The following is a 23032-nucleotide window of genomic DNA, read 5'->3' on the forward strand; positions in this document are numbered from 1 at the left end:
ACATGCAAAACACACTCCCTTCCTTTCAAGTTTCCCAAAGTCTCATCCCATTACATATCTCCTCAGAGTCCAGGATCTCTACATCAAAATCAGATCCAGATGTAGATGAGCCTCCTTGGGTATAGTTGCTTAAGTATAACTCAAGTATCGTTCTTCTGAATCTGAAGACCTGTGAACTGAAGAGACAAGTTCTTTAGCCCCCTCAACCCACATACACCACCTACACACTCAGAATACAAGGATGGGATATGCATAGGATAATTTCTATAGACTTTCCTGTCCAAAGAGGAGAAAATAAGGGGCACAAAGGAGTCATTGGTCTATAATGATTTTGAAATTCAGGTGGGCAAACGTTGGAGGTTACTTGATTAGATCTCAAGGCCTTGCGGTAATTCTTTAGGGTTCCAGGTTTGCCCTCTGAGTCATCCTTCCTTTTTCATGAAATGTAGCATGTGTTTGCAGCTGAGGAGTTTTCTCAGTTTGCTTCCTGCCAGCAGAATTTGGGGGGTTGAATGGTTTCATTTCACTTTGTACCGTCACTGTCCCTTTCAGTCGAAGTTAGCAATGTGTTTGCCGATACACTTCTCTCAAAAATTTTGTCAGCCTCCTGTGAATCGTATTGGGGTTTATTCCATTAGATAAAAGTCACAGCCAAGAATCTCTTCAAAATATGGACTTCTGCAGAGAGATTAAGATACAGTGCTCTCAAGCTTTCTAGAGGACCTATTGTTTGACTGAGAGGATCTGTGAGATACCCATAATCTGTTTAATGGACTTTTTGTATAACTGATTAATACTGTGAGGTATCACCCTTGAGCTTTCTGGATTCTTAACAAAAGACTTTACAGTCAATCCACCAGTTTTATTTTTAGGCCGTGTTCTGGCCGTGCCCTGGATTCAAACTTTGTATAGAAGCCATTCTTTTTATTTCTTTTCTTTTTTTTTTTTTTTAGAAGCCATTCTTACCTTGAGCATCTTATGCCATCTTGAGAAGCTGAGACTTTTCAAAATCATTCATGTCCTGGTCTTTTTGTTGTTTAACAGTCCTTTAGTGTAGCTTATCTTTCTTCTCTTGCATTTTACTGAAGCGTCAAGGAAAAATAGGCAGCGCCTACCACACTTTGACTCTGCTTGGCAGTCTCCGTGGCTAGATCATTCAGTTCATTAGGCACATTTCCTACTTTCCACGGTACTGATAGTGACAGTGTTGCAGAGTTTCCAATACTACTTAACAGGGATCTGCCTTCCTCCAGTTTCCAAAAACATTTTCTTCTCTTCCTTTTGAGCCTTCATGGGAAGTAGACGCAAAGTCCAGCTTTCTACTAACACACTGTTCAAGCAATTTAGGCTTTCTCTACCATGCTCCTAAAAATCCTTCCAACCTATGCCTACTGTCAAGTTCCAAAGCTATTCCAATATTTTTAGTTAGTTCTTGTGGCATCACCCCACTTCCAGCTCTCAAAATCTTTTCTAGTTACCTCTTCCTGTGTAACAAATTTAGCAGCTGAAAACAACGAACATTTATTTTCTTACACTTTGAATGGGTCAGGAATCTGGGTGTCGCTTAACTGGGTCCTCTGCCTCCAGATCTCTCTCGAAGTTGTAATCAAGGTATCAGCTGGGGCCATGGGCTTATTTGAAGGTTCAGCCAAGAGAGAATCTGCTTCCTGGTTCACTCATGGTTGTTGGCAGGATTCAGTTTAGATTCTATTGGCTTGGGGCCTCTTTCAGGTCCTTGCTCTTGGGCCTTTTTCATAGGGCAGTTGACAGCATGGCAAGCTGGCTTCCATCAGAGCAAAAGAGAGCTGGCAAGACAGAAGCCAGAATCTTTTTGTTACCTAGTCTTGGAAGTAACATCCCATCACTTTTGCCCTTAGTATTCTCTTTGGTAAAAGCAAAGCAAATCTCCTACACATGAGTGGAGGAGATTATACAAGGGCATGAATACCAGGAGGCAGGGATCATTGGAAGCCATCTTAGAAGCTGTAAGATCTTTGGCTACTACTTGCATGTGAATCTGCATTTACTGGGTTTGAAAATTGGAAGAGTATCTAGAGCACACCAATGAAATAATATTTATTTACTTAACCATTTAACAGGAGGATCTTCACAACCTTGTAACTTACTGTAACTTGAAAATAGTTTTATAAGCTTAACTTCACACAAGCCCAATTTTTTTTTTTTTTCGGTACGCGGGCCTCTCACTGCTGCGGCCTCTCCCGTTGCGGAGCACAGGCTCCGGACGCGCAGGCCCAGCGGCCATGGCTCACGGGCCTAGCCGCTCCATGGCATGTGGAATCTTCCTGGACCGGGGCACGAACCCGTGTCCCCTGCATCGGCAGGCGTACTCTCAAACACTGCACCACCAGGGAAGCCCACACAAGCCCAATTTTATTCATATATTCACATGAAGTATGATGGAATATAAAACTTTTAGAGCACATTTGACTTTGGACAAATGAATCAAGTGCCTTTTTTTTTTTCCTTTTTCCCAGGTACTGATACATGTCAGTATTTACAAGAGGTATGAAATGAAGTAAATTATTTCACTTACTCTAGATTAATTCTGAGATGTTATTCCTTTACTTTTTACTGTAGTTTTGGAATTATGGTAGAAGAGATAATATTGCCTACACTTTCAGTGCAGTAAATATAGGTAGTATGACTCTACAAGTAATTATACATGCAAACACATATGAAGAAAAATCCTACTGTTTTTGGTATTGGAGTAAGGGGCTGGGAAGAATGGTTGTAATATCCTATACGTATCCTAGAAAATATATTTCCATTGAAAGGTGGAAATATTTGAAGATTTTTTTTCTTTGTTGGTCGTATTTCAGTGTTTTCATTATTCCTGCCCCAAAACTTTTAAACTCTTGGCACAGAAACCACTTTAATCTAACAGATAGACACGCCAAACTGGCCTCAAAAATAATAATAATTACTTTTTTCCATGGATTATTTTAGTGTTCTTTGGTTCAAAACTTGGCTTTGTGTGGTCTGATAAATATTGTGATGTTTAGATTGAAAATGAATATTGAGCACATTTAAGTAATTATTTCGTTTTTGGGTTTTAGAAGAATCATTATTTTTCTTCCATATTTGCCAGAAAGTATGGGGGTTTGTTTTTTAGTTATGCTATAAAAGATTAATGTGGGGTCGAGGAAGAGAATTTGTATAGTTGCCTAAATCTGTTTATTTTCGAGTTGCAACTGAATCTCTCACTAGGTTTGTGATCTGAGAAAAATTGCCAACAACAATAACAATGTTATTAAATAACGTTGTGGATATCTAACCGTGTTTTAGGATACCATTAACACAGTTCCTTTTTAGATTATCTCTAATGTCTAAAGTTGTCTTTTTCTCTTTTGCAGGTAATATAACATTACAAAGCAAGATGGGTAACATCACAGTAGGTATGTGCTAAGTGGTTGGTAAATTTTGTGTGCTTTTTAAAATAGCTATATTTGTGATATTTAATTAGAGTAAATAAAGTCTACAGTTTAGCTGATGAACCTAATAGGATCCTGATATACCTGTTAGGATTCTGCCTGGTCAAATATAGGCAGACCCAGTATAGGAATATGTGAAATTATTTCTGGAAGTTCATTGGTTCATCATCCTATAAATACTGTATAATTATAGGTTTGGTATCAATCAGAATACTGTTAGAATTCTGATTTCACCACTTTCTACACTTGGGCAAATTACCTAACTTCTCTGTACCTCAGCTTACACATCTGAAAAAAATAGAAATAACAGTAAGTACCTATCGTATGGGGTTCTTGTAAGGATTAAATGAGGTATATAAAGTACTTTAGCACAGTGTCTGACATATGCTTAAATACTCAATAAATAATAGCCATTTAAATTATTGTAATTGTTCTAATCCTAGGCCAGAACTAATAGTGGCTAATGGTACTTTAGACCTAATCACCACATGTGATGCTGTGCCTGTGGGAGCAAAAGTTCAGATTTCCAGATTGTTTGTTTGTTTGTTTGTTTTTGGCTGCATTGGTTCTTCGTTGCCGCGTGTGGGCTTTCTCTAGCTGCGGTGAGCGGGGGCTACTTTTTGTTCGGTGTGCGGGCTGACATTGCGGTGGCTTCTCTTGTTGCGCAGCACGGGCTGTAACACGGGCTCTAGGTGCGCTGGCTTCAGTAGTTGTGGTTCACGGGCTCTAGAGCGCAGGCTCAGTAGTTGTGGTGCATGGGCTTAGTTGCTCCGCGGCATGTGGGATCTTCCCAGGCCAGGGATCGAACCCGTGTCCCCCACACTGGCAGGCGGATTGTTAACCACTGTGCCACCAGGGAAGTCTCTTCCAGATAGTTTAGACAGAGCTTTTCTCTAACCCAAATAGCACCTGCTTGCCTGTTGGGTGAAGGAACACTGTGAGCTCTAAGAATGGTGGTTGTTTTTGAGGCCTTAGAGGGTAGGGATTTGGGGATGGGAAACTCCCTCTTTATTGAGCAGCTGTGGCTTATTGCCATTGTGAATGCCCAGGCCTCCTGGTTTTGTCCTTTTTGACATTTGACATTTTCTTTTTCTTTGTGCTGACTGAAATAGTGAATATACCCAACAATCCTTTTCACTGTCATTCCTTCTGGATTCTCTGGCTTAGAGTGCACATCCTTTTTTAAGTTTTCTAGACATTATAACTTTTATGTTCAGTGAGGGATAAATAGAAGATAAAGGCTTCCTAAGTGATGATTATAAATCATTTTAACTAAAACATGACAGGATTTACCTGTTTTCCAGTGAGAGAGCAAAATTCACTGCTGACTCTTCAGGCCATTTCATCAGAGGGTACATACATCTGGGGATAGTAAGGGAAGTTTCTAGGGTGAAAAAAAGGTACACTAGTGAGAAGCTGAGCTAGCTGAGGAGAGAAAGTCCTAGACATGGGTGGAGTTTGTAGCAGTAGGGAAGGAGGAAAAAGAAGGGGAATATTCCAAATTGGGAGGCATGAGAAGTTTCATTACCCACTAGCAGGCCCTTTAGGCAGATGTGAATATGAGGAATACTTATAATCTAATATAATACGATAATGCTAGTATTATTGTTGGATGGAATTGTGGGAACATAAAGGGAAAACCATTCTCTCTAAAACTGGAAATAAATGTGTTATTTATCCATACTGAAAAAGAATAGTAATAACAAGGATGAAATGATCAGTAATTTACATCTTTGAAGATGGTTTCGCACTCTGTATAATTGATTAACATTATGAATTCTTGTTAATTTCCCCTATTAACTTTCCCCTTTTCCCACTATTAGGTATTAGAGAGATTTTAAGGCAAAGTTTTATTTTTCTTAAATAAATCTCTGTTCATTCAGAGAAAATTACCTGAGCTCAGTGTTAAGAAATATAACTGACCACAATTATAGAAGTATTTAATGAGCCTTTATAATTTTTTTCAGTGAAACATAAATGGCATCTGTGGCTTTAGGTTGTTCTTAAAAATTTCAAATAAGCGAAGGTAAATAAAGGTTGAATTTCTAGTTTTGTAAACATCATTGATAAATTTTGAGTCCTATTTTAGAAGAGTCTTTCAAAATAAGAGAAAAAGTATGCATTTATTAAGTTATCATGATCTGTGATAGTGTGGAAAAGCATGGACTTGAGAAGACTGTGAATTTGGTCCTACCACATGTTAGCTGTGTGGCTTTGAAAAAATTACTAAATCTCTCTGAATTTGCATTTTTATACATGGTTACCACCCATATAGCCCAAAGTTTTTGAGAAATTAAATAATGTAAAGCACAGCCCAATGCGTGGTAGTCATTCAATGTTTAACCTTAATAATAAGAGAAGTGTTCATTTCTTAAATTCCTTTAATTCTTTGAATATCTCTATTAAGACTTTGGAAGAAAGTATAAACTATGTCACTGTTTATATTGATCTTAAGATTGTGTTAGCATTTGAAGACAACCATATGGCAATAACTAGTCTACATATATTTACCGAGTGCCTGCCTTATAATAGGAAATCGTTTAGGTACTGAGGAATATGTTGGTCAACAAGATGTCTTTATGCTCACCTGAGAAAAAAAAGGCTGAGAAAAAAACAGGTATGTAGGTAGGTATGTAAATAACGAAAGATAATTTCACATAGTACAATGAATAAATAAGAGAGGGTAATGAGATAGAGAGGGGAAAAGAAAGCTACTTCGTTTAGCAATTGGGGAGGGTCTGGAGAAGAGAGATTTGAATTAAGCCCAGAGTAATGGGAAAGAGGCATGTAAAATTCTGGATGCACAGCTGCCCAGATAGAGGACAGCCAGTGCAAGCCCTTAAAATGGAATGAGTTTATAATTTTTGAGATATAGAAGGGAGACTTGTGGAGAAAGTGGTGTGAGGTAAGGTAAGTGAGAGCTAGATCACAGGGCCTTATAGATGTGGTAAGAGTTGGGACTTTATTCCAACTACAACAGGGTGTAGCAGGGGAGATATACAATTTGTATTTAAAGAGAACCACCTAGTTGTTGTATCAGAGGGGTGCCAACATGGAAGCAGGTGACTAGAAAGCTTAGTTTGTTTATCCATTCTCCTGTTGATGGCTACCTGAGCTGTTTCTAGTTTTTGGCAATTGTAAATAAAGCCGCTATGAACATTCTTAGACAAGTTATTTTATGGATATGGAGATTTTATGTATAAAATTGACCCTTGAACAGTGCAGGAGTTGTTTCAACCCTCCCTAAAGTCAGAAATCCACATATAACTTTGCAGTTGGCCCTCTGCATCTGTGATTCTCCATCTACAGAGTCAGCCCACTTTAGATTGTGTAGTACTGCAGTATGTATTTAGTGAAAGAAATCATGTGTAAGTGGACCTGCGCAGTTCAATCCCATGTTGTGTGTATGTATTTATTTTATATGTATGTACATATGTATTATATATATGTACGTATATGTATGTATATACATTTATTTTATTTATATGTGTATATATAATATATATGTGTGTATATATCACACATACACACATATATGTATATGTTTTTTTTTTTTCCCTTCTTAATACCTAGGAATAGAATTGCTGGTTTGAGGGAATTCCCTGGTGGTTCAGTGGTTAGGACGCCACGCTTTCACTGTTGAGGGCCTAGGTTCAATCCCTGGTTGGGGAACTAAGGTCCTGCAAGCCACACGGCGTGGCCAAGTAAATAAATGAAGAGGGCAGGTGAGGGGGTGACAATAAAATATGGATTAAATTCTAAAATACCAAGTAAAATAATTTTTTAAAAAGAGAATTGCTGGTTTGAGTAGGTATGTTTATGTTTAGTTTTATGATGAACTACCAGACTTTTCCCAAAGTTCCATTTTACATTTTCTTCTACAGTGTATGAGAATTCTAGTTGCTCCGTATCCTTACCAACATATATTATTGTCAGTCTTTTTGTTTTTACCCATTCTGGCATGTGGATAGTAGTATATCTCTGGTATTAATTTACATTTCCCTAATGGCTAATGGTGTTCAGCACTTTTTTTTTTTTTGAAGTATAGTTGATTTACAATGTTGTGTTTCTGGTGTACAGCAAAGTGATTCAATTATACATATATATTTTTTCATATTCTTTTTTCATTAGAGGTTATTACAAGATAGTGAATACAGTTTATCTATTTTATGTATAGTAGTTTGTATCTGCTCATTCCAGACTCCTAATTTATCCCTCCCCCCGTTTCCCCCTTGGTAATCTTAAGTCTGTGAGTCTGCTTTGTAAATAAGTTCATTTGTATCATATTTTAGTTTCTACATAAAGTGATATCATATGTTATTTGTCTTTCTCTGACTGTTTTGCCGAAAGCCTGTTTTCGGTTTTAAGGTTCATTGGATTCGCTGCCAAAATCACCACTTGTCTCACACAAATAAAGTTTTAATCAATTCTTTAATGAGAGGTGATTTAACTTAATTTTAATATAAAATCATTAGAAGGAGAAGAATAAGAATATTAGAAAAACATTACAGGGTATTTACATCACCGAATTGGGCCAACACCTACTTCCAGATCCAAACAGCAGCTGGGAAGTCCCAAGTAACAGCAATATGGAGCCCCAATTGGGAAGGGTCCTGGGTGGTACGTCCACCACACAGGTGAGACTTCAGACTGGAGTTCTGGGGGCTTCCGTTTATAATTAGAGGCAGCAAACCATTATCAGTTTTTGCTCAGAAATTCAGCTCTGGTTCAGTTGTAACAATGCTGTTAATTTCATCATGTGAGTCACAAGATTTTCCAGACCCCAGGGGACTGGCCAGGTCCCCAGGGCTCAAGAAATTCCAAGACCCATTCCCTTTCTTATCGTAAGTGCTAGCAGCAGTTGTTAGGTGTGCAAGCTGGCATGCAGTCCAGGCAGGGTCACAGGTCGATCAGGCCTGCTTCTGCCTCTGAAGCCTGAAGAAGACCATTTTACTAGTTTTCCCAACACTGACTTACTTCACTTAGTATGATAATCTCTAGGTCCGTCCTTCAGCACTTTCTCACATGCATATTGGTCATTAGTGTACCTTTTGTGAAGTTTTGTTCAGATCTTTTGCCCATTTTTCCATTGGGTTATTTCTTTTTATTATTGAGTTGTAGGAGTTCTTTATATATCCTAGGAACAAGTCCATTGCCAGATATTGTTTTTCTGTGTTTTCTCTCAGTCTGTGGCTTGCCTGATTATTTTCTTAACAGTGTATTTTGATGAGAAGATGATTTCCATTTTGATGAAGTCTAATTTACCAGTTATTTTTATGGTTATTGCTTTTTGTGTCCTTAGAAATCTTTGTCTGCCTTCAATCATGAAACTGTTATCCTTTGTTTCTTTTAACAGCTTTAAAATTGTTGCTTTTACCTTTGATCCATCTCTAATTTTCGTATTTGTTGTGAGTTAGGAATCAAGATTCATTTTTTCCCATATAGATGCCTAGTTTTACACCACCATTTGTTGAAAAAACTTCCTTTCCCCAATGGATTACTTCCACATCTTTGTCTGAAATCAAATGACTGTATAAGTATGGATCTATTTCTGTTCTGTCTCTCCTGTTTCATTGATCTATTTGTCAGTTCTTAGGCTAGTACCACACTGTCTTGATTATTGTAGCTTTATAACAGTAAGTCTCTTTGGGATTAGCAGATGTAAACTAGTATATATAGGATGGATAAACAACAAGGTCCTACTGTATAGTACAGAGAACTATATTCAATAACCTGTGATAAACCATAATGGAAAAGAATATATATATATATATATATATATATATATATAAAACTGAGTCACTTTACAGCAGAAATTAACACAACATTGTAAATCAACTATACTTCAATAAAATTAAAAAAAAATAGTAAGTCTCTAAAATAGGTAGTTTTCCAAATTTGTTCTTCTTTTTTTTAATTTATTTATTTTATTTATTTACTTTTGGCTGCGTTGGGTCTTCGTTGCTGCGTACAGGCTTTCTCTAGTTGCGACGAGCGGGGGCTACTCTTCCTTGTGGTGCGTGGGCTTCTTATTGCAGTGGCTTCTCTTGCTGTGGAGCACAGGCTCTAGGTGCGCGGGCTTCGGTAGTTGTGGCTCATGGGCTCTAGAGCACTGGCTCATTAGTTGTGGTGCATGGGCTTAGTTGCTCCATGGCATGTGGGATCTTCCTGGACCAGGGATCGAACCCATGTGCCCTGCATTGGCAGATAGACTCTTAACCACTGTGTCACCAGGGAAGTCCCTGTTCTTCTTTAAAAGTGTTTTGAATTTGATTTTCTATATAAAATTTAAAATTAGCTAGTCAATTCTTTGCCAAAAATCCAGTTGCAATTATATTTGGAATTGTACTGAATCAGTTTGAAGAGAGGAGACACTCACAAAAATTGAGTCTTTCAATTCATGAACATAGTGTAATTCTTCATTTATATATATCTTTAATTTCTGTCATCTTGTTTTGTAGTTTCCAGTGTAGAGGTCTGACACATCTTTTGTTAAATTTATTTGTGTTTTTGATCCTATTATAAATGGAATTTTAGAAAATTTCATTATCTAATGGTCTGCTGCTGGTATATAAAAAATACAACTGATTTTTATACATGTACCATATATCTTGTGACCTTGCTAAATTTATTTATTTGTTCTAATAGCATACTTTTTAGAATCCAGAATTCTTTTCTATGTAAGCAGTCAGTACATTTGCAAATTAATACAGTTTTACCTCTTTCTTTCCAATCTGTATTCCTTTTTTTTTCTTTTGCCTTATTAGACTAGCTAGGTTCTTCAGTACAATATTGAATAGTAGTGGTGAAAGTAGGATTCCTTACTCTTGTTCCCAATCCTAGTATACAATATTACAGGGAATGCATTCATTGTTTTACCTTTTAGGTATGATGTTAGCTATACAGGCTTTTTCTAGATGTTCTTTACCGGACTGAGGAAATTCTTTTTTATTATTAGTTTTCTGAAAGTTTTTTTCTTTTCTTTGATCATGAATGGTTGTTGAATTTTGTCAAATGCATTTTCTGTATTTATTGAAATGATTGCATGTTTTATTCTTTTTTTACGCTATTAGTATGATCAACTACATAGATTTTTGCATGTTAACCAACCTTGTGTTCCTGGGATAAACTGTACCTAATCATGATTTATTATCCTTTTTATACATTGTTGGATTTGGGTTGCTAATATTTTGTCAAGGATTTTTGCATTCATGTTTATGATGAATGTTGATCTGTAATTTTTTATTTTGTAAAATCTCTGTAGGTTTTGCTATTAGGATTATGCTGTTCTTTTAAAATGAAGTTGAATAGATTCCCTCCTTTCTCTTTTCTAAATTTATGTAAGATTGGTATAATTTCTTCCTTAAATGTTAGATAGAATTCACCAGTGAAAGCTTCCTTGCAAGTAGGAATGTTGTTGATAATGAATTAAATTTTGTTAATAGATATTCTGTTATTCTATTTCTGTTTTATCTGGTATTACATTTTGGTAAGTGGTATTTTGAAGGGGTTTGTCTGTTTCATTAAATTGTCAAATTTGTTCACATAATGTTCGTAGTATTCCCTTATACTCATTTTTATGCTTATAGGATCTATACTGATACCCCCGTTTCATTCCTGATATTGATATTTATATTCTCTTTTTCCTGATTAATGAGGCTAGACTTTATCAATTTTGTTGATCTTTTCAAAGAACCAACTTTTCGCTTTGTTAATTTCTCTGTTGTTTGTTTTCTCATTTATTGATTTTTGCTCTTTATTTTGTTCTTCCTTTTATTTACCTTGAATTTCCTTTGCTCTTCTCTAGCTTCTTCAGGTAAAATGTTAGGTCATTGATTTTAGGCTTTGTCAATATTAGTTTTTAAATGATAAGTTCTTTTAAGCAGTGCATCCCCCCAATTTTGAAATGTTGCATTTTTCATTATTATTCATTTAAAAAGATTTTAAATTTTGCTTGTGATTTCATCTTCAGTCTGTACAAGTCTCTTGTTTAATTTTCATATATTTAAGATTTTTCTAGATCTCTTGTTTTTATTGATTTCTAATTAAATTTCATTCTGGTTAGAAAACATACTCTGTGTGATTTCAGTTGTCTTACATTTATTATGATTTATTTTATCATCCGGCCTGTGGTTCTAGCCTAGTGCTACATGCCCTTAAAATGATGTGTAAGGCAATTATTTTTTTGTTGTTGTTCTAGTTGTTGTATCAGTTGCTGAGAGAAGGGGTTTAAGTTTTCAACTAATTCTGTCAGCTTTACGTTTGGCTTTTGAATCTCTGTTATTTAGGTACATACGTATTCATGATTGTTATGTCTTCCTGATGAATTAAACCTTTTGTCATTATAAAATGTCTTTCTTTATCTTAGGTAATATTTGTTGTCTTGAATCTACTTTGTCTAATCATAATAAAGGCACTCTTTCCTTCTTATGCTTAATGTTAATAATAATAAAGGCACTCTTGTTATCTTATGCTGAATGTTAGCGTGGTGTATCATTTTCTGTCCATTAACTCTCAATCGGTCTTTATGCTTAAAAAGCATCTTTTATACATAGCATATGGTTGGAACTTGCTTTTTTTAAACTCATTTTTAGAATTCTGTCTTAAAAATTTTTTTTTTAAATTAACTTATTTTTGGCTGCGTTGGGTCTTCATTGCTGTATGCGGGCTTTCTCCAGTTGCGGTGAGCCAGGGCTACTCTTTGATGCGGTGTACAGGCTTCTCATTGTGGTGGCTTCTCTTGTTGCGGAGCACGGGCTCTAGGCACGCGGGCTGCAGGAGTTGTGGTTCACGGGCTCAGTAGTTGTGGCTCGTGGGCCCTAGAGTGCAGGCTCAGTAGTTGTGGCGCACAGGCTTAGTTGCTCCGCAGCATGTGGGATCTTCCCAGACCAGGGATCGAAGTCATGTCCCCTGCATTGGCAAGTGAATTCTTAACCACTGTGCCACCAGGGAAGTCCCTAGAATTCTCTGTCTTTTAATTGGAGTGTGTAGTCCATTAGCATTTAATATGATTATTGTTATGGTTGGGTATTGGTATATGGTTGGGTATTGGTCTACCATTTTGTTATTTATTTTGTCCCTTCTATTTTTGTTTCTTCCTCCCTTTTTTTGACTTCTTTTGCATTAAATGGATATTTTTCAGAATTCCATTTTAATTTTCCTTTTAACTTTTTAGCTATACCTTTTTGCATTTTTTATTGGAGTTTCCAGTGATTTCAATATAGAAATTTAACTTTTCTCAGTCTATTTAGAATTAATATTATGCCACTTCCTATAAAATGCATAAGACTTGCAACCAGATAGATCCATTTACCTGTTCTTGTTCTTTATAGTATAGGCTATCATATCTACATATATTATAGATCCCTTAATATTGATTCATTGATATGACTTTTGCTTTATATTGTTATATGTATTTTAAAGAACTTAAAAGAGAGGAAAGTAATATTTTATATTTATCTAGTTATTTACCATTTCCAGTGCTCTTTATTTCTTCCTGAAAATATGATTTTACAAGTGGTATCATTTCCTTACCATTTCTTATAGTCAGTCCAAGTCTGCTGGCAATAAATTCTCTTAGTTTTCTCTCATCAAAAATGTCTTCATTTTGCCTTCTTTTTGGAAGGATATTATCATTAGGTGTATAATTCTGAGTTGATTGATTTTCTTTTCTGTATGAATAAAATATAAACCAGAATAAAAGACAGGTAACAAACTAGAAAGATATCTGATACATATATATAAAATCTCCATCCATATGTATGTACAACAAATGAGAAGAAAAGGAACAGTCAGTGGGATGGGAGCATGGATAAACATGAACAAGCAGTTCACAGGAGAAATAGTCCATATACATGTACAATGTTGTTCCACCTTACTGCTAATCCAAAACATCTAAATATAAACAGTCATGATTTAAAACATTGATAATATCCATTGTTGAGAAAGTTATGGTGAAACAGAGATTCCTATCAGTTGTTAGTTCAAGTATGAATTGATCAACCATTTTGTAGGTCAGTTTGGAAACGTATATCAGAATTGGAAGTATCTACATTTGCTTTGCTCTAGCACTTCCCCTTTTAGAACTTTATCTCAAGGAAAAATCTGGTAAGGATATAAAGATATATGCATGAGGGCATTTATCTCTTTGTTTATGATAGCAAAAGAGAGTGTACATTTTAAGTTGTTCCCAGTAAGAGAATAATTATAGTATGGTACATTCATAAAGTGAATATTACTCAGCCTTTAACAATACAATAACCTAGCTCTATAGTATACAATATAGAAAGATATTCCTGACATTTTATTAAATGAATAAAAAAGAGTAAAACATTGTACTATCATTTCAAAGTATTATGTATATTTTTATATTAAGCATTAATTCAGAAAAAGAAGGGAGGGAAAGAGAATGGGAGAGGAAGTGAGAGAGGAGCACAGCAGAAATCATCCAAAATTTATATAGAAATCAAAGCTGTTTAGATCCTGTGATAGGTTTCTTCCTTTGAATATATCTGGACCTAAGTCACTGATTTGTGGGAATACATCCCATTTCTACTGACAACTGGATCAGGATATGCCATACAATTTTTCAAGAACCCACTCGAGCTCTTTCATAAGTCAAAAAACATTGCTAAATTTTTTGTTTAATAATAGCATACTGCTTAAGAGGTTAAACAAATAAACAGAAAGTTGACATAATCTTTAAGCAAGTCAGCAAAGTCCTAGTTATCTACTTGGTGATGTGCTGTTTCTCACTTTAGTAAATTGGATGGAAGCAACTCTATTACCCCTAGAAAATAGTAAGCAGGCAGGGTCAATGAAAAGCTTGAACTACCTTAAGACAACAACTTTTTTCATTTCTATAAGCAAGAATTGTATACCTATCTGTACATTACTGAAGCCTTAGAAAAAAGGGCTGGTTTCATTCGTAAATCTCTTTGTCTTAAATAGAATCAAATTTTACATTTTGTTTTTTTGGGGGGAAAAAAAGCTCAAAACAAAATGTTTTGCTCTAGGAACAGCAGATTTTATCTATAAAAGGCCAGATAGTAAAATTTTTAAACTTTGTAAGCAACACGGTCTATCTGTACTATGCACCTCTCTCACTTTAACATGAAAGCAGCCATTGACAATATACGAACAAATAGTTGTGTCTGTGTTACAATAATACTTTATTAAGAAAAACAAGAGCGGGGCTCTAATTTGGCGACCCTGCTGTAGAGTCTAAAAACCACTATTGTTATGATTCTGGAGAAATTTGGGGTTTGATGCCTTAATCCCAAAGATGACAAGTGGGTAATGTTTATTTGAAATTTCTTGATTGATTGGTTTGTGTTTTCCTTAGAGTAAAAGATCTGCTGGAGAAAGTTGAAGGCAACTCTGCAAATCATGACACCCTAATCAAAGTCAGTTGAGTAACTTGGATTTTGAGAAATTGAGATCAGTAGAAGCAAAACAATTACAAAGAAACAAAAAGTGATTTAGGTACCTGAGAGGGAAATTTGTTAGATTAGCAGAGGCTTCAAAATATTGGAATAGATATAGAGAAAAGGCCATATAATAGTATCAAATTGGGATATTATGAGACTAGAGGTGATTTAGGTATTATACTATCTGATTTCAGGAAAATAGATGGTGTCATCTCCATGATTCCTTTAAGAAGAATATGTGTAATTATGGTCCTTTAATTCTAGTTTAGATAATATAATTGATTAGCTTCTTAGGTAATCTCATCAGTCACTTGGATTTTGTAAACATATTCTTTTTTTTTTTTTAATTTTTTAAATTAGTTTCTGCTTTATAACAAAGTGAATCAGTCATACATATACATCTGTTCCCACATCCCTTCCCTCATGCATCTCCCTCCCTCCCACCCTCCCCATCTCACCCCTCCAGGCGGTCACAAAGCACCGAGCTGATCTCCCTGTGCTCTGCGGCTGCTTCCCACTATCTATATACCTTACATTTGGTAGTGTATATATGTCCATGCCTCTCTTTCACTTTGTCACAGCTTACCCTTCCCCCTCCCCATATCCTCAAGTCCATTCTCAAGTAGGTCTGTGTCTTTATTCCCGTTTTGCCCCTAGGTCCATCATGACTTTTTTTTTTTTTTTTAATTCCGTATATATGTGTTAGCATATGGTATTTGTCTTTCTCTTTCTGACTTACTTCACTCTGTATGACAGACTCTAGGTCTATCCACCTCATTACAAATAGCTCAGTTTCGTTTCTTTTTATGGCTGAGTAATATTCCATTGTATATATGTGCCACATCTTCTTTATCCATTCATCCGATGATGGACACTTAGGTTGTTTCCAGCTCCGGGCTATTGTGAATAGAGCTGCAATGAACATTTTGGTACATGTCTCTTTTGGAATTATGGTTTTCTCAGGGTATATGCCTAGTAGTGGGATTGCTGGGTCATATGGTAGTTCTATTTGTAGTTTTTTAAGGAACCTCCATACTGTTCTCCATAGTGGCTGTACCAATTCACATTCCCACCAGCAGTGCAAGAGTGTTCCCTTTTCTCCACACCCTCTCCAGCATTTATTGTTTCTAGATTTCTTGATGATGGCCATTCTGACTGGTGTGAGATGATATCTCATTGTAGTTTTGATTTGCATTTCTCTAATGATTAATGATGTTGAGCATTCTTTCATGTGTTTGTTGGCAGTCTGTATATCTTCTTTGGAGAAATGCCTATTTAAGTCTTCTGCCCATTTTTGGATTGGGTTGTTTGTTTTTTTGCTATTGAGCTGCATGAGCTGTTTATAAATTTTGGAGATTAATCCTTTGTCAGTTGCTTCATTTGCAAATATTTTCTCCCATTCTGAGGGTTGTCTTTTGGTCTTGTTTATGGTTTCCTTTGCTGTGCAGAAGCTTTGAAGTTTCATTAGGTCCCATTTGTTTATCTTTGTTTTTATTTCCATTTCTCTAGGAGGTGGGTCCAAAAGGATCTTGCTGTGATTTATGTCATAGAGTGTTCTACCTATGTTTTCCTCTAAGAGTTTGATAGTTTCTGGCCTTACATTTAAGTCTTTAATCCATTTTGAGCTTATTTTTGTGTATGGTGTTAGGGAATGATCTAATCTCAAACTTTTACATGTCCCTGTCCAGTTTTCCCAGCACCACTTATTGAACAGGCTGTCCTTTCTCCACTGTACATTCCTGCCTCCTTTATCAAAGATAAGTTGGCCATATGTGCGTGGGTTTATCTCTGGGCTTTCTATCCTGATCCACTGATCTATCTTTCTGTTTTTATGCCAGTACCACACTGTCTTGATTACTGTAACTTTGTAGTATAGTCTGAAGTCAGGGAGCCTGATTCCTCCAGCTCCGTTTTTCGTTCTCAAGATTGCTTTGGCTATTCGGGGTCTTTTGTTTTTCCAAACAAATTTTGAAATTTTTTGTTCTAGTTCTGTGAAAAATGCCAGTGGTAGTTTGATAGGGATTGCATTGAATCTGTAGATTGCTTTGGGTAGTAGAGTCATTTTCACAATATTGATTCTTCCAGTCCAGGAGCATGGTATATCTCTCCATCTATTTGTATCATCTTTAATTTCTTTCATCAGTGTCTTATAATTTTCTGCATACAGGTCTTTTGTCTCCTTAGGTAGGTTTATTCCTAGATATTTTATTCTTTTTGTTGCAGTGGTAAATGGGAGTGTTTTCTTGATTTCATTTTCAGATTTTTCATCATTAGTGTACAGGAATGCCAGAGATTTCTGTACATTAATTTTGTATCCTGCTGCTTTACCAAATTCATTGATTAGCTCTAGTAGTTTTTCGGTAGCATCTTTAGGATTCTCTATGTATAGTATCATGTCATCTGCAAACAGTGACAGTTTTACTTCTTCTTTTCCCATTTGGATTCCTTTTATTTCCTTTTCTTCTCTGATTGCTGTGGCTAAAACTTCCAAAACTATGTTGAATAAGAGTGGTGAGAGTGGGCAGCCTTGTCTTGTTCCTGATCTTAGTGGAAATGGTTTCAGTTTTTCACCATTGAGGACAATGTTGGCTGTGGGTTTGTCATATGTGGCCTTTATGATGTTGAGGAAAGTTCCCTCTATGCCTACTTTCTGCAGGGTTTTTATCATAAATGGGTGTTGAATTTTGTCAAAAGCTTTCTCTGCATCTATTGAGATGATCATATGGTTTTTCTCCTTCAACTTGTTAATATGGTGTATCACACTGATTGATTTGCGTATATTGAAGAATCCTTGCATTCCTGGAATAAACCCCACTTGATCATGGTGTATGATCCTTTTAATGTGCTGTTGGATTCTGTTTGCTAGTATTTTGTTGAGGATTTTTGCATCTATGTTCATCAGTGATATTGGCCTGTAGTTTTCTTTCTTTGTGACATCCTTGTCTGGTTTTGGTATCAAGGTGATGGTGGCCTCGTAGAATGAGTTTGGGAGTGTTCCTTCCTCTGATATTGTTTGGAAGAGTTTGAGAAGGATGGGTGTTAGCTCTTCTCTAAATGTTTGATAGAATTCGCCTGTGAAGCCATCTGGTCCTGGGCTTTTGTTTGATGGAAGATTTTTAATCACAGTTTCAATTTCAGTGCTTGTGATTGGTCTATTCATATTTTCTATTTCTTCCTGAGTCAGTCTTGGCAGGTTGTGCATTTCTAAGAATTTGTCCATCTCTTCCAGGTTGTCCATTTTATGGGCATAGAGTTGCTTGTAGTAATCTCTCATGATCTTTTGTATTTCTGCAGTGTCAGTTGTTACTTCTCCTTTTCCATTTCTAATTCTATTGATTTGAGTCTTCTCCCTTCTTTTCTTGATGAGTCTGGCTAATGGTTTATCAATTTTGTTTATCTTCTCAAAGAACCAGCTTTTAGTTTTATTGATCTTTGCTATCGTTTCCTTCATTTCTTTTTCATTTATTTCTGATCTGATTTTTATGATTTCTTTCCTTCTGCTAACTTTGGCATGTTTTTGTTCTTCTTTCTCTAATTGCTTTAGGTGCAAGGTTAGGTTGTTTATTCGAGATGTTTCCTGTTTCTTAAGGTGGGATTGTATTGCTATAAACCTCCCTCTTAGAACTGCTTTTGCTGCATCCCATAGGTGTTGGGTCGTCGTGTCTCCATTGTCATTTGTTTCTAGGTATTTTTTAATTTCCTCTTTGATTTCTTCAGTGATCACTTCGTTATTAAGTAGTGTATTGTTTAGCGTCCATGTGTTTGTATTTTTTTTTTTTTTTTTTTTTTTTTTTTTGCGGTACGCAGGCCTCTCATTGTTGTGGCCTCTCCCATTGCGGAGCACAGGCTCCGGACGCGCAGGCCCAGCGGCCATGGCCCACGGGCCTAACCGCTCTGCGGCATGTGGGATCTTCCCGGACCAGGGCATGAACCCATGTCCCCTGCATCAGCAGGCGGACTCCCAACCACTGCGCCACCAGGGAAGCCCCATGTGTTTGTATTTTTTACAGCTCTTTTCCTGTAATTGATATCTAGTCTCATAGCATTGTGGTCAGAAAAGACACTTGATACAATTTCAATTTTCTTAAATTTACCAAGGCTTGATTTGTGACCCAAGATATGATCTATCCTGGAGAATGTTCCATGAGCACTTGAGAAAAATGTGTATTCTGTTGTTTTTGGATGGAATGTCCTATAAATATCAATTAAGTCCATCTTGTTTAATGTATCATTTAAAGCTTGTGTTTCCTTATTTATTTTCATTTTGGAAGATCTGTCCATTGGTGAAAGTGGGGTGTTAAAGTCCCCTACTATGAGTGTGTTACTGTCGATTTCTCCTTTTATGGCTGTTAGTATTTGCCTTATGTATTGAGGTGCTCCTATGTTTGGTGCATAAATATTTACAATTGTTATATCTTCTTCTTGGATCGATCCCTTGATCATTATGTAGTGTCCTTCTTTGTCTCTTCTAGTAGTCTTTATTTTAAAGTCTATTTTGTCTGATATGAGAATTGCTACTCCAGCTTTCTTTTGGTTTCCATTTGCATGGAATATCTTTTTCCATCCCCTTACTTTCAGTCTGTATGTGTCTCTAGGTCTGAAGTGGGTCTCTTGTAGACAGCATATATATGGCTCTTGTTTATGTATCCATTCAGCCAATCTGTGTCTTTTGGTGGGAGCATTTAGTCCATTTACATTTAAGGTAATTATCGATATGTATGTTCCTATTCCCATTTCCTTAATTGTTTTGGGTTCGTTATTGTAGGTCTTTTCCTTCTGTTGTGTTTCTTCCCTAGAGAAGTTCCTTTAGCATTTGTTGTAAAGCTGGTTTGGTGGTGCTGAACTCTCTCAGCTTTTGCTTGTCTGTAAACGTTTTAATTTCTCCATCAAATCTGAATGAGATTCTTGCTGGGTAGAGTAATCTTGGTTGCAGGTTTTTCTCCTTCATCACTTTAATTATGTCCTGCCACTCCCTTCTGGCTTGTAGAGTTTCTGCTGATAGATCAGCTGTTATCCTGATGGGGATTCCCTTGTGTGTTATTTGTTGTTTTTGCTTTGCTGCTTTTAATATGATTTCTTTGTGTTTAATTTTTGACAGTTTGATTAATATGTGTCTTGGCGTATTTCTCCTTGGATTTATTCTGTATGGGACTCTCTGTGCTTCCTGGACTTGATTATCTATTTCCTTTCCCATATTAGGGAAGTTTTCAACTATAATCTCTTCAAATATTTTCTCAGTCCCTTTCTTTTTCTCTTCTTCTTCTGGAACCCCTATAATTCGAATGTTGGTGCGTTTAATGTTGTCCCAGAGGTCTCTGAGACTGTCCTCTGTTCTTTTCATTCTTTTTTCTTTATCTTGCTCTGCAGCAGTTATTTCCACTATTTTATCTTCCACCTCACTTATCCGTTCTTCTGCCTCAGTTATTCTGCTACTGATCCCATCTAGAGTATTTTTTATTTCATGTATTGTGTTTTTAATCGATGCTTGATTCATCTTTAGTTCTTCTAGGTCCTTGTTAACTGTTTCTTGCATTTTGTCTATTCTATTTCCAAGATTTTGGATCTGGGAAATAGAATCTTGGATCATCTTTACCATCATTATTCTGAATTCTTTTTCAGGTAGACTGCCTATTACCTCTTCATTTGTTAGGTCTGGTGGGTTTTTATCTTGTTCCTTCTCCTGCTGTGTGTTTTTCTGTCTTCTCATTTTGCTTATGTTACTGTGTTTGGGGTCTCCTCTTTGCAGGCTGCAGGTTCGTAGTTCCCGTTGTTTTTGGTGTCTGTCCCCAGTGGCTAAGGTTGGTTTAGTGGGTTGTGTAGGCTTCCTGGTGGAAGGTACTAGTGCCTGTGTTCTGGTGAATGAGGCTGGATCTTGTCTTTCTGGTGGGCAGGTCCACGTCTGGTGGTGTGTTTTGGGGTGTCTGTGGACTTTTTATGATTTTAGGCCACCTCTCTGCTAATGGGTGGCGTTGTGTTCCTGTCTTGCTAGTTGTTTGGCATAGGGTGTCCAGCACTGTAGCTTGCTGGTCGTTGAGTGAAGCTGGGTGCTGGTGTTGAGATGGAGATCTCTGGAAGATTTTCGCCGTTTGATATTATGTGGAGCTGGGAGGTCTCTTGTGGACCAGTGTCCTGAAGTTGGCTCTCCCACCTCAGAGGCACAGCACTGACTCCTGGCTCCTCAATTTGGGATGATTTGTTGTCCATTCATGTATTCCACAGATGCAGGGTACATCAAGTTGATTGTGGAGCTTTAATCCGCTGCTTCTGAGGCTGCTGGGAGAGGTTTCCCTTTCTCTTCTTTGTTCTCACAGCTCCTGGGTCTCAGCTTTGGATTTGGCCCCGCCTCTGCGTGTAGGTCGCCGGAGGGCGTCTGTTCTTTGCTCAGACAGGGCAGGGTTAAAGGAGCAGCCTCTTCGGGGACTCTGGCTCACTCAGGCCGGGCGGGAGGGAGGGGCACGGAGTGCGGGGCGAGCCTGCAGCGGCAGAGTTCGGCGTGACGTTGCACCAGCCCGAGGCGCGCCGTGCGTTCTCCCAGGGAAGCCGCCCCTGGATCCCGGGACCCCGGCAGTGGCGGGCTGCACAGGCTCCCGGAAGGGCGGTGTGGACAGTGACCTGCGCTCGCACACAGGCTTCTTGGCAGCGGCAGCAGCAGCCCCAGCGTCCCACGCCCGTCACTGGGCTCCGCGCTTTCTGTCGTGACTCGCGCCCGTCTGTGGAGCCCCTTTAAGCAGCGCTCTTAATCCCCTCTCCTCGCGCACCAGGAAACCAAGAGGGAAGAAAAAGTCTCTTGCCTCTTCGGCAGCTCCAGAGTTTTCCCGGACTCCCTGCCGGCTAGCTGTGGCACATTAGCCCCCTTCAGGCTGAATTCTCGCCGCCAGCCCCAGTCCTTTCCCTGCGCTCTGACCGAAGCCCGAGCCTCAGCTTCCAGCGCCGCCCGCCCTGGCGGGCGAGCAGACAAGCCTCTCGGGCTGGTGAGTGCCGCTCGGCTCCGATCCTCTGTGCGGGAATCTCTCCGCTTTGCCCTACCCAGGTATGTGGGGAGTTTCTTGCCTTTTGGGAGGTCTGGGGTCTTCTGCCAGCATTCAGTAGGTGTTCTGTAGGAGTTGTTCCACGTGTAGCTGTATTTCTGGTGTATCCGTGGGGAGGAAGGTGATCTCCGCGTCTTACTCTTCCGCCATCTTACTCTTCCGCCATCTTACCCGGAAGTCTGTAAATATATTCTTTTTTTTTTTTTTTTAAAGAAGATGTTGGGGGTAGGAGTTTTTTAATTAATTAATTTATTTTTTTGCTGTGTTGCATCTTCGTTTCTGTGCGAGGGCTTTCTCTAGTTGTGGCAAGTGGGGGCCACTCTTCATCACGGTGCGTGGGCCTCTCACTGTCGCGGCCTCTCTCGTTGCGGAGCACAGGCTCCAGGCGCGCAGGCTCAGTAGTCGTGGCTCACGGGCCTAGTAGCTCCGCGGCATGTGGGATCCTCCCAGACCAGGGCTCGAACCCGTGTCCCCTGCATTAGCAAGTAGATTCTCAACCACTGCGCCACCAGGGAAGCCCCTGTAAATATATTCTAACCTACATCCCAAAACCCTGTTCTTCCTAATTTCCATAATACATATAGTAGTCTCTTAGAAGCTGAAGTGCTATAAAAAATTTGATTATGTATGTCAAAACCCTGATTTTCCCTAGATTCATATTTTTAAAAATAATATCTTCTGGAATACCTGGTCATCTTCCATTTAAAAAAAGTCAACAGGAGAAAGCAGAGCTTGATAGTAGATAATGGTGGAATAGAAGTTGCTCACCCAGCTTTACTTTCCCTGCCCTATGTTGCCTCTTTTGGAAGGCACTGCCAGAAGCTGTATACTGGTAATTATATCTTTTAAAAAAGAATATCTTCATAGGTTTTTTTGGGGGTGTGGGGAGCAGTAGGGGTTGCCTTGTGTGTCTCTCATAAGCCCAGCCTCCTATATGCTATCTCCCTAACATAGAATACCTAGGCAGGACATTAATTTAGAAAACTTTCCTTGAAGTGACCTTAAAATTCTGCCTTTGCAAATCCTTTACATCCTATATATAAAACTTGTTCCTTGTTCTTGCAATTAATGTAGCTTTGGAAATGTAGGAATCAAGTTGCAGAAATCAAGAAATATCTTTTGT

The 23032-nt window shown here is 37.9% G+C and overlaps 1 protein-coding gene across 4 annotated transcripts in view; it reads left to right on the top strand.

The window, feature by feature from the left end:
* The window catches only part of FAM185A (family with sequence similarity 185 member A), a 78543-nt gene that overhangs the window by 23603 nt on the left and 31908 nt on the right, over positions 1–23032 (top strand). For all 4 annotated transcript variants that reach the window (XM_081244108.1, XM_081244111.1, XM_081244110.1 and 1 more), the window contains exon 5: positions 3375–3416. In XM_081244108.1, coding sequence (XP_081100234.1) covers positions 3375–3416 — 42 coding nt within the window. The remainder of the gene's footprint in view (positions 1–3374; positions 3417–23032) is intronic.

The sequence above is a fragment of the Mesoplodon bidens genome (assembly GCF_964165515.1).
Source record: "Mesoplodon bidens genome assembly, chromosome: 9".
In the NCBI taxonomy this organism is placed as follows: Eukaryota; Metazoa; Chordata; class Mammalia; order Artiodactyla; family Ziphiidae; genus Mesoplodon; species Mesoplodon bidens.